The sequence below is a fragment of the Vigna unguiculata genome, chromosome 3 (genome assembly GCF_004118075.2).
Source record: "Vigna unguiculata cultivar IT97K-499-35 chromosome 3, ASM411807v1, whole genome shotgun sequence".
NCBI classification, from domain to species: Eukaryota; Viridiplantae; Streptophyta; class Magnoliopsida; order Fabales; family Fabaceae; genus Vigna; species Vigna unguiculata.
This window is the reverse complement of record NC_040281.1, coordinates 19915875-19927877: the sequence shown is the minus strand read 5'-3', so window position 1 is coordinate 19927877 and position 12003 is coordinate 19915875. Positions and strand designations below refer to the sequence as shown.

Here is a 12003-nt window from a genome sequence, read left to right as displayed (position 1 = left end):
TAGAAAAAAATAAATGAGTAAATACCATATATTAATATTCGTAGGAGACAAAAGAAAATTCAAATAAGGAACCGGATGTCGTAAATAAAATTTGGGGGTGAGGCTCAATTATTGTGTATTAATTAAGTGAGAAAAAGAGTAAATTTATTTTAACCGATGACAAAATAGGAATTTAAAAATAGTGTGGGATGTAAGAGAACTGATCGGAGGTGTAGGAAGAAACCCTTTGAGCCCAATCAACACTCCACGGCCATGTCCATTAACAATGAAGTCACCGGTCTTCTCCCTTCCGAACACCACTGTTACCATACACTGGCCAAAATCACCTAGTCATACCAAAACATCTGCTACGCTATTACTCCCTCCATTTGAACTCCAAAATCCTAGGCATGCAGTAGCATGAATCTCTGATCCGCGGAAAATGACCGGAAGTGGAAGAACCGCCGTTCGGAGCAGAGCGAAGTCCCTCTCTGACGCCGATTCTCGTCGAGAAAGGAGACCTCTGTTGAATCGGCACAGAGAGAGAAGCAAATACAGAAGCTCCATTCCGATATTCAATACTGCCAATCTCAAAGTGGTGCTCGGCATATGCTTCGTGGCATTCTTCACCATCTTCTTTATGATCCGCCACCTAACGAATTCCGCAACAGAACCGAAGCTTCCTCGCGCCGTTACGCCATTTCCCGCGCCAAAGATAATGGACCTACCTCAGGTCAACTTTCTACTTCTCCGTTGTTGTTTTTTTCGATTCTTAGAATTTTGATGATTTTGGTGTACACGGAGATAGTAGAATGACGTGGTTTGGTGACAGTTTCAAGGCGAGCACAAGGAGAGTTTGTATTGGGGAACTTATCGGCCTCACACGTATTTTGGGATTCGTGCCAGGTATGATTTTTAACTTCTGTGAATTCAGGCGTAGTTATTTTGGAAAAAGTATGTTCTTGAGGTGCGTTTTTTATTATTGAAAGATAAAAATACCGGGTATATGCAGACTCTTTGCTTTATTTTATTTGCGCAGAAATGGAGTTATGAAAGTAGATAGATTATTTTGGTAGTAAAGGCTTGTAGTGTTAAAGGTGTGCAGTCTGAATATATTTCGAGTTGGGTATAATTTGAATGATCTGTGCAGGGAAATTGCCCATCACCCAGAAATATTGTGCCAAATTATGGCTTAGATTGTGTTCAGGATGTCAGTGTCCGCACCATTTGATTGAGAAAGCAAGCATTCTCACTTTTTTGTGTGGTTGGTGGTGGTGTTTCTATTCAGGACTCCCAAATCTTTGATGGCTGGATTAATGTGGATTGGTGTGAAGGATGGCAGATATCATTTGCGGCATGTCTGCAGACATGAGGATGACCTGAGTACTTATGGTTGGACAAAGCACAATGGACGTGATTTTGGACATCAAGTACTGGTTGACCATGGCATGACCTTGACTACAAGGTTTTTAAAATCAAAAGTAGAAGACAGTGGTTATGGAGGGGATTGGGCAGTTCAAATTAATGTGGGAATTGACAAGTGAGTGATGTTATCAACTTCAAATCACTTTTCATGTGTACTGCTGCAGAACAATTTTTTTTTTGTAGTTTTTCTTACTGCATTGTAACGCTACCTGGTACCCTTCTTAATTTTGAGTTACTTGTAATTTTTCGTTTGACATATTTCCTGAATTAACTATAACACATTTCCCAATATCCTAATGAGCAGTAACTTGGTTCTTAATTTTACTGCTGAAGTTTTTCTTTTCATTGTTTTAGTCTCTGCATGCTTTGCTTTATTTAGTTATCTATTGAGTGCTTTTGTTCTTTTGGTCCAATCTCAGGTCTAAGTGGAATGAAGAATTTGGCAAAGGTGCTCAGCTCTTCTTCTATTTGGCTGATGAAGCTGGTAATGCTCTAGATGTAAGCAGAGAAAACTTGAACATTCATGAAGATTCTTTGCTTGCAACTGGCAGTCGGGGAGATATTGGAGATTGGAAGCTACATTTAAAATCCATGGTGATAATGGGAATTAGTGTGATGATTGAGTTTCAAGATTTTGTAACTTGTATTACCATTGGATATTTGTGGTTCACTGCTTGTGATTTATTTACGCATCCTTAAAGAGTGTTTCCTTCTTTCAAACAATTTAAAAATATTTGAACCTGTTATTTGTTTTCAAATGCTTTATAATTTTCAGGATGATTTGGAACTGCATTATTCAGGATTTCGCACACCTCACTTTCACAATTTGTCTGATCTTGTTGAGGAAAATCTTGCATCACAAGTAGGTTATCGTATTTCAATTCAATTTATTTGATTATCTACTTTTCATGTAATGCAAGAATGTGGTCATCTTTGACATCTTTGCTCATGTACATGTTTTAGTAGATACATAAGCATGCTCGGCTGCAGCTATCTGACTCATTAGATGATGCTCCAAATGTGTTAGTTTTTCAGGTAAATATACCATGTACACTTTCTACTACCTGATTAACATTTTTAAAGTTTGATTTATGAGACTCTCTTTATCTGTCTCACCCACCCACCCACCTACACTGACATATCTCTGACTACTATTGAAAACTTCTTTCCTGTAGTTACACTTTGTTTGTTCTGATTTTAGTGTTGTGCTTCAGATTATTGGTGGATTTCCTTTCGCAACAGATATTGTACTAATCACTGGAACTGATATAGAAAGTTCTCAAGAAGAGCGTGTCAGTATGCTTACAGGTTTTACTGCACTTCTTTACAGTGTGCAAAATCTGGCATGTATATTTGTGTGTGCATTCATGAAAAAAGGAGAAAAATCCAGTTCTTTACATTGATGTAGGAGTTGGTCATTGCTTTGGAAACCTGCTTCTCATGTTGATGGACATTGTTGGGGTTGTTTATAGAGCAGTGTGGCTAATTGTATCTGTTAATGTAATGGCTGAGATTTGGAAGACATGTCTACTTTACTTTAAAAAGCTTTTGGTTTGTCTTGTAGGCACTTTTCTTGTTTAAATGTTTTGTAATTTAATTCAAAGTGGACTAGGCTACTCTTACTAAATTTATAGAATATTTTATTCTAATTGACATTAGGATGCTACGTGCTCGTGTGTAATTTCTTTGTTATTCTGGTGAATATTAGGTACCTCACTTTCCAATCAACTGAAATATAAAGAACAGGAGTTTGACCAAAAGTTTGAGAAAATCTTCAATTTGGCCGAGAAGGTACTAGTTGTCTTTCCATTATATATATATATATATATATATATATATATATATATATATATATATATATATATATATATATATATATATAATTCTTTCAATTTCAAAATTTTAGTGCCAATTTAAAGAACTTATTTACAACTTATTTTGACTTATCTTTTGAAATAAGCACTTGTGTATGTAAGTTTTTTGGGAAGCTTGTGTAAATAACTTGTCTTGATAAGTGATTTATAGCTTATTTTAATATTCTCTCCAGAATATTATGAAAGCAACCTTTCAATATATATGAAAACAGTTTAAATCTATTTCCTCTTCACTAGTGCTTGTTAGTACTTATTAAATAAGCCCTTGATTAAGTTTATTTAGCCAAATGAACCTTATTCTTCGATATTTGTCTTTTGATTTGTTCTGAATATCTAAAATTTCATTTGATTGAGTACATTTATTTGGAAACTTATCCTCAATAGAAATTAATTCTTTATACTTAAAGTGGATTTCCAGGTAGATTCTGAATCCATATCTGTTGCTAAGGCCGCCATTGGAAACTTATTAGGTGGCATCGGCTACTTCTATGGCCAGTCAAAAATTGCTCTTTCAAGAATCCTTAATGTGAGTTACTTTAATTTTTTATTAGTCCTTAAGTTCTAACTGAAATGCATGCCCGCCATCAGTATTGTTAAGTTGACATGTGACTATTATCATAAATGTGGAAGTTTTGTTTCATGTGTTTCATTTTCTGTCGGTTGAGAAGACATTTTAGGGATAAGAAAAAAAGAAGTAGAAGAACAGAGGATTGCAAACTAACAAAAAGGATTCTGGCTAAATTAAATTCTTCATTTGCGTCCATAAATGAATTAATGCTTACTGAAAACCTAGACAAACTAATTAACTAGGAAATCACGCTACTTATCATCAAAGAATTTACTTTGAAGCAGATATTATCTGAACACTGTTAGATTTCTCAAAAGAGTGAAAGCTATTTTATTGTAACGCCAGCACAAAAACATTATCCATGAAATTATGTCTCTAACCATAAACTTCTTAACAGCATACATTGTACCATGCCCAGTAGCCAGCCTTGTCCTTCTTATCTAATCTCGTAGAATGCTCAAATTGGATTGAATGTTCCAAGTTCTTCTTACAAACTTCACAATTCACCTGTACTATGAAAGATTAAATGTTATGAATGAATTTAGGGAGTGTAAAAAAATGGAAAAAACCTCTACAGGTTTTATGAAAAGAAAAACCTAAATGGGGAAACCTAAATTTAAGGATTTACTCCAATTTTATTATTAATTTTGTCCAAATGAAAGAGGTTAGCTTAGATGGGATCTTAGACTTCAAGAGGTAATAAAAAATATCTGTTTGAACAATCGGAGATTGGATAAAGAAGTTAAAATATTATTTCAAGTGTAGGACTTTGAAGTCTAAATCCTTGTCGGTGTCAATGAATTTAGAACTAGAACAAGACTTAAACTAATAAGAAATTTCAACCTGAAAGCTCCTGCAGAAGTAGTTGACTGGGATAAGAAGGAAAGTTGTTTGCTTTATAAAAAGTAGAAGGAAAAAAATATTTAATGGGTGATCCTGATAAGTACCCAAGTGCTTTGAGAACCCAACCTCAAAAACTAGCTATTAAGGGGGTAGAAGCAAACGTATGTACTCCACTGAACATCCCATACTACTTGATGTTGCACTTAGGCATTTCATAGTAACCAAGTCCATATCATAGCATTGACCCTAAAAGCCAACGTATTATCAGTTTTCACTCTATTACACTTTACTCAGAGACACTTCATTCAACTTCCTCTTTGGTGGAAACACAATGTAGGTAGGCTTTAGGAGATATCCTCAACCAGATTTGATTCCCATTCATAAACACCCAAATGTTTAGGGAACATGCCCTCAAAACTAGCTATCAAGGTGGAAGAACCAAACACTCAAATAGTCCACCGAGCATCTACTGAGCATCTCACACTACTCGTTGTGGGAGTCACACCCCCCATAATAACCAAGTCCCAATGAAATTCCCTGCCAGAATCTTTACTAATCTGAAAGCAAGAACAATCTCCAAATCTAAAAGGCATTTTACAAGTGAAGGAAAATTCTTAAGCACAAGCATTGGGTTTTTTTCCTTTGCAGCTTAGAGAAGATGTCAATTACATATCATATTGGCCTACTGAGCTTTACACAGCTGTACCAAGTCGATCTTTCTTTCCAAGAGGATTTTTGTGGGATGAAGGTTTTCATCAACTTATAATCTGGTTAGTTTTTTTAACTAACATCCTTCATGTCCTTCATCATCATGTTTATTCTTTTCTTGTTTGAAATTTTTATTAAGTGATGATAATGCTGTATTTTCTTGGTTGCACAAGACTTAACAATAAATTACATGTGATCTAAAAATATGCTTTATTTTCACTTGTTTGCATTAACCAGGCGTTGGGATATTCATATCTCGTTGGATATCATTGGACATTGGTTAGATTTGATGAATGTAGATGGATGGATTCCACGTGAGCAAATTCTGGGGGCTGAATCACTGAGGTGTGGTAGTATTAAACATTTATTCAAATAATTGCTGTATATATCAAGTTATGAGCAGTACCATTGACATACATTCTTCTGTACTTGTAGTCGGGTCCCTGAGGAATTTGTTCCTCAACATCCAACAAATGGAAACCCTCCAACTCTGTTTTTAGCATTAAATGGTATATGCTAACGTTCCTTTTCTATATGCCCTTCTTATATATCATTCTCTTCTAGTTATGAGAAATCTTCTTTCAAAAGAAAGGCTAGAGATTGGTTGCCATTATTAAGTTCAAGCAAGCCATAGCTTGAGTCCAAGTTGCATGTGACAGTTTTCCCCTTTCATTGAGGGGAAAACGTTCATTGAGGGTTTCCAACAAATGGAAACCCTCCAACTCTGTTTTTAGCATTAAATGGTATATGCTAACGTTCCTTTTCTATATGCCCTTCTTATATTATCATTCTCTTCTAGTTATGAGAAATCTTTTTTCAAAAGAAAGGCTAGAGATTGGTTGCCATTATTAAGTTCAAGCAAGCCATAGGTTGAGTCCAAGTTGCATGTGACAGTTTTCCCCTTTCATTGAGGGATGATATTAACGACTTTCTTGCTTGGTTATTTTTTGCCCTTCTGTGTCAATATATGTGTAACTCTTGTTTAACATTCCTAATTTAAATTTTGCATTATGCATAAGTGATCTGAGTTTGATGATACTTGAGATGTTTCTAGGTAATAAATTTATGGAGATAGTTTGACAATGTATATAAAGTACATATTATACCTATTAAATCTCAGTTTTGATCAGAAGCACGAGAAATGTTCATCTGGTGATTTTGAGCTAGGTTAAAAATGTTTTTGTAGATATAATTAGCGGCTTGAAAAATAACGAATTTACTGCAATGGATGGAAGTAAAATCTCTCTATTCCTGGAACGTGCCTTTGTTCGATTGGAAGCATGGTTCCATTGGTTTAATACAACTCAATCAGGTATAAGACTAAATACATATGCTGTCTGCTTGGGCACTCAAAATAGTTAGATTCTTTTTTACCTTTTCATTATTATTATCATCTCTTTTTAATACAGGGAAACAGATGAGCAGCTACTATTGGCATGGACGAGACAATAGGACAATGCGTGAAATAAATCCCAAGGCAATATGCATCCTCAGTATTTTGAGTTTTAAATTTCAGCACTCACTTGTCTTCAATTTCATTCAGAACTAGATATGTAGCTTAGTGGATTTACTTGCTCAAAACAATTACTAGCATGGTTTAAAGGAGGATAATGTTTAGACAACCACAAATGTGATAAATAGTATTACAACAGGACAAAATCCTACTTAAGCATAGGAGGTGGAAACATGGTTGCTCTAGAGTTCTTACCAGTTTAGGCTATTGATGGTCCATCTTAAAGAGTGCAATAGGACACTATTTTTCTGAAATACTAAATAATAAAGAATGCACGTGTCTCTCTCTTCAATCATGCATCACATTAACTGTATAAGCAATGTCTGGTCTCATGTGATAAATAAATGAGTTTTGTTACCAGTATCTGATATTGAGTTTCTTTCTTTCTTTTTTTTTTTTTTTTTTTTTTTTTTTTTTTTTTTTGATATAGGAGAGCTCTCCTCACTTATGATTCAGTGATTCTATTTAATAGGAACTCCTGAGGTTTTACATCCCAACTTATCTCTTTCATTACAAAGATCAAATACATATTTTCTTTGGGAGATGAAAATCCCCTTTTTTTGAATAAAAACCTCTATTCCACGTAAATACCTAAGTTTTCCAAGTTCTTTCATTTCAAATTGGGTCATCAATTTTTCATTTAAAGCCAGTTTTTCTGTTTCATTATCTTTTGCAATAATCATGTCATCCACATATACCAACAATAGTGTAAGGTTACGTGTATGATCTCCTTGACTTTGCTTATATCCTAAGGAAACCATTGCCTTTATAAATCTTCCAAACCTAAGGATTTTGTTTCATGAAAGGTGACATCTATGGTGATATAGACACTTCAACTCTTAAGATAAATTAGTACCCTTGGGAGGATACCCAATAACTACACATTAAGAATTCTAGGATCTAATTTACTACAATTAGGAATATGAGGATCTAATTTACTACGATTAAGATTATGAGAGTGAAAAAAATAGAACATCCAAATACTCGACAAGGTAGGCTTGACACTAGGGGTGTAGGGAGGAAAAAGACAAAAAAGACTCAATAAGGCTAATGTTATTCAAGATATGAGTGAGTAACCTGTTAATGAGGTATGTGGCTGTTAACACAACTTCTCCCTAAGTGGTATTGGGAATAGAAATCTCGAAAATGACAATTCTTCCCTTCACATATTTAGTACAATTATCAGACCTAATTCATTTGATGTATTTTCCAAAACTTTGAATGACCTTAGATTTATTTTTCATAATGTATGTCCAAATTACATGAGTATAATCGTCAATAAAAATACAAACTATATTGCTCTATAAATAGTTTTTAAAATATGTCCCCAGACATGAGAGTGAATCAAGTCAAATGAGAATTTATTCTTATTATTAGAGATGGGATAAGATGCTTGTGATGCTTTGACAATTAAGAAATATCACATTTGAAAGACTCAACAAACTCTATAGTGAAGAAATGAGGGAATGCCTAAGTCTTTTATGATGAAAGCATATATGGGAATTCACCAATGTTTCTGATGTTGCTTATGACATTTGTTTTGTTTTGGCCCTTGGATTCCAATAGATACAACTCTCCCCTTCTCAGCATTAAAACTGTCTTCCTTGTGACAAGGAAACACAATAAAAAGATAAGAAGTTATTGAACAATTCAAACCTTTTGTAAGCTTTTATATAGAGATATGACTATTAGTCAGTTGTGGGACATATAAAACATTCTTCAATTCAATAAATGATTCTAAAGTTATATTCTTGGATCACATATGGGTACACTATCACCATTTGCAACTGTAATGATTTGTTCTTTCATCATTTTGATGTACAATTGGCGAACGTAGGAAAAGGAGTCATGTGATGAGTTACTCCTAAATCAAAATCCAAACATCCGGACACAAAGGGCCAATAGTATTGAATATACTCTTACCTTTCATGGGTAGGGTATATGATCTGAAAGACACTCATTGATTCACTCATTGTTCTCAAATGATTAAGTTCCTCTTTAAAAGCTTTCATACCAAACAATGGAAAAAACACAAAACAAAGAGACAATAGAGATGCAGCCCTTATCCACTTTGATTTGTAACAAAAGGAACTTGTTTGGGAGAAAAACCAACAACGATGGCAAACCACACTGATGACCTTTAATGTGGTAGCACAAACAAGGCTTCCAAGATCGGGAGCTTTGATATCAACTTGAGCTATGTGAGAAAAATAATTACTTTATTGATAATAACCACACTAATTGCATTTTCATCATTTCTATTTGTGATAATCAAAACCTTTAAAATAGAGAAAAAAAATGCTGAAATGAATAGGAAGATTCTAAAGATATTATTTCCTAATTATTATAGAGATATTATTATAAAGATATTGAGGATATTTTAGTCCTAATACTATGCTATTTACAATAGTATTGGATGGCTATATTTGTGTTTTTTAGAAACTACATGTTATAAACCACGGGCATAGGATGAGTCTGAAACCAGAATTCTCATTTGTAGTTGTTCTTTGAACTATTGCATCAAAGAATCACTTAATACAGTTATCAGTATTTATGTTGGTCAACTAAGACAAAGCTTTGCTTATCCCTATCCTTAACGATGATACCTACTTCTAACAATCACCATGGCCGGAATTTTCAGGCACTGTCCTCTGGATTGGATGATTATCCACGAGCTTCACACCCAAGTGAAGATGAGTACCACTTGGACCTTAGATGCTGGATGTTACTTGCAGCTGATTGTATGCATTCCATTCAAGAGTTACTGGATATGGAAAGCAAACCTGGCATGGTATAATTTAAAAAATAAATGGCACAGTATTATAGTAATTGTTGGCAGCAGATTAATCCCATATTAATTGACGTATTGAATGAAATAATGCAGGATTATGGTTATACTGCTAAGTTGCTATCAAATTTTGAGTTACTTAACCAGGTATTATATCTTTGATCCTTGTTTCCCTTCATATTTCATGGTGGTGGTGCCTCCATACTTGGTGATGCCTAACTGAACTAGGAAGAAAAGAGTGAGATAAAGAGTAGAGCATACAGCACATACAGTAATAGAACAAGATGGATTTGAAACGTGGAAAGAAAATTACTATGGAAAAGAAAACTTGATTTTTCCTTATTTAGAAAGACTTTCACACTGGCATCCTTTATTTTTTTTGTGCCTGATTTTTTTGTAGAAAAGAATCTTATAAAATCAGTGTGGAGAGTTCTCATCCAGGCCTTCTCCTAGCTCATTATTATGGAATTCTGAGGAATGGGGACTTGTATACGTAATAATAACCACTGATTATCGACACACTGCATGTATATGGAATCATTTTTGGAAGTTGTCAAATCATTTCAAAAGTTTGCTCTTGGCAATTGAAACTTCTAATAATGATTGTATTATGGTCCACAGAAGATTCTGTGTTTTTTTTATTATGGATAACGTATGCAGTATAACATAGAGAAAATAAACTAAATGGTTCAAAGAAGATTCTGTGTTTTTATGATGGGTAACTATGCAGTTTAACATGGAGAAAGTAAACTAAGTTTTCATTTCTTTTTAAATTGGAAGAAACAATGCAAAATATTTTTAATAATTGTTTGTTGGGGACTATAGAGAGTCAATTCAATTTGTTGCCACTGTTTGTCTAATTTGTTCTTGATGTCCTCCATACAGATGCATTTTGATGATGCATATGGTGCGTACTTTGATTTTGGAAATCATACGGAGAAGGTAGAGTATACAATTATCTTATGTTGAGAATTATTAGCAATACACTAGTTCCCTATTCACGACTGAGAATAAGAATTTCTTTACACACTTAATCATGATAGGTTCAACTTAGATGGAAAGAAGTGGAAGCAGGAAACTATGCTACTCGCCAACTTGTCCGGGATGTTACGGAGATACCTGTATTGAGATTGGTTCCTCACATTGGTTATGTTAGTTTATTCCCATTCATGGGGAGGATCATTCCACCTGTAAGTGATGTGCATTAATTCTCAATTTCCTGATTTTTCATGTTAAGAAGTAAGAATTTATTCCTTGTTTGAGTGATTTCACATGCATATTTTATATTACTGTTTTCATTCAGGAATCGTGGATTTTGGAAAAGCAGCTTGAACTCATTTCAAATCGCAGCCTCTTATGGACCAATTATGGACTGCGTTCTCTTGCGAAAACAAGGTCTTACTACCATTCTCTAATGCATTTTTTAAGGGTTACAGTGAGTGAAATTATTCAGTATATGTTGATTATAGTGGACCAAAATAATATTTCTTTTTGCACAGTTCTTTGTACATGAAGCACAACACTGAGCACGACCCTCCATACTGGAGAGGTCCAGTTTGGATAAACATGAATTACAGAATCCTTTCGGCGCTCCATCATTACTCCCAAGGTAATAATAATATGTATTTGGTTGCCATAGACAAAACTTCTGCAAATAACTTGTAGAACTAAACTTTAGTTGGAATGTTGTAGAGAATGGGCCATATCAGGAGAAAGCTAAAGTTGTCTACGAAGAATTGAGAAGCAATTTAATAAGGTATTCTTTGATTTTATTTGGTTTAAAGTTATAGTTGACTTTTTGAATAATGTATGTCCTCCTTACTGCAGAAATATAGTGCGCAATTATCAACACAGTGGATTTTTGTGGGAACAGTACGATCAGATTAAGGGTAAGGGAAAAGGGGCACATCCATTTACTGGGTGGACATCGCTGGTAGTATTAATCATGGCGGAAGCATATGGCAATATTTAGGATAGACACAGCTTGGTGAGAGGCTATATGACCACTTACACTCCTTGCTTCCTTCTCATCTTTCGTTTAGGAGTAAGTGATTGTAGTTTAATTATATATATAAGAGACAGATTTTGTAAAATATTTTATTTTTGAAGCTTCCTAAATGGAATGCGAATATGATAGATACTTCTGCAGTTTTTGTTTTTGTCAACTGTTTTAAACTGAATCTTTTATATCCTCAAATAAATCACTGGAAAAACAGGTGTTTGGTTGAGTTGGAATTTGCAAATCATGCATACAGACAAGTAATAATTAATTAGTTGGAAAACCATATTTTCAAATACAAGGAGT

The 12003-nt window shown here is 34.3% G+C and overlaps 1 protein-coding gene across 1 annotated transcript; it reads left to right on the top strand.

Moving 5' to 3' along the window:
* The first annotated feature begins 224 nt into the window (after nt 1-224).
* Nucleotides 225-11863, top strand: LOC114178344 (mannosyl-oligosaccharide glucosidase GCS1-like). The gene is made up of 22 exons (XM_028064184.1): nt 225-712; nt 812-885; nt 1268-1519; nt 1824-1998; nt 2180-2266; nt 2371-2439; nt 2619-2712; nt 3113-3195; nt 3697-3804; nt 5338-5459; nt 5635-5742; nt 5833-5906; nt 6584-6709; nt 6807-6874; nt 9552-9701; nt 9795-9845; nt 10584-10640; nt 10742-10888; nt 11002-11093; nt 11198-11307; nt 11391-11454; nt 11526-11863. Exons 1-22 carry the CDS (start codon nt 422-424, stop codon nt 11668-11670), a joined length of 2547 nt encoding a protein of 848 aa, XP_027919985.1. The 5' UTR covers nt 225-421; the 3' UTR covers nt 11671-11863.
* The last annotated feature ends 140 nt before the right edge of the window (nt 11864-12003 follow it).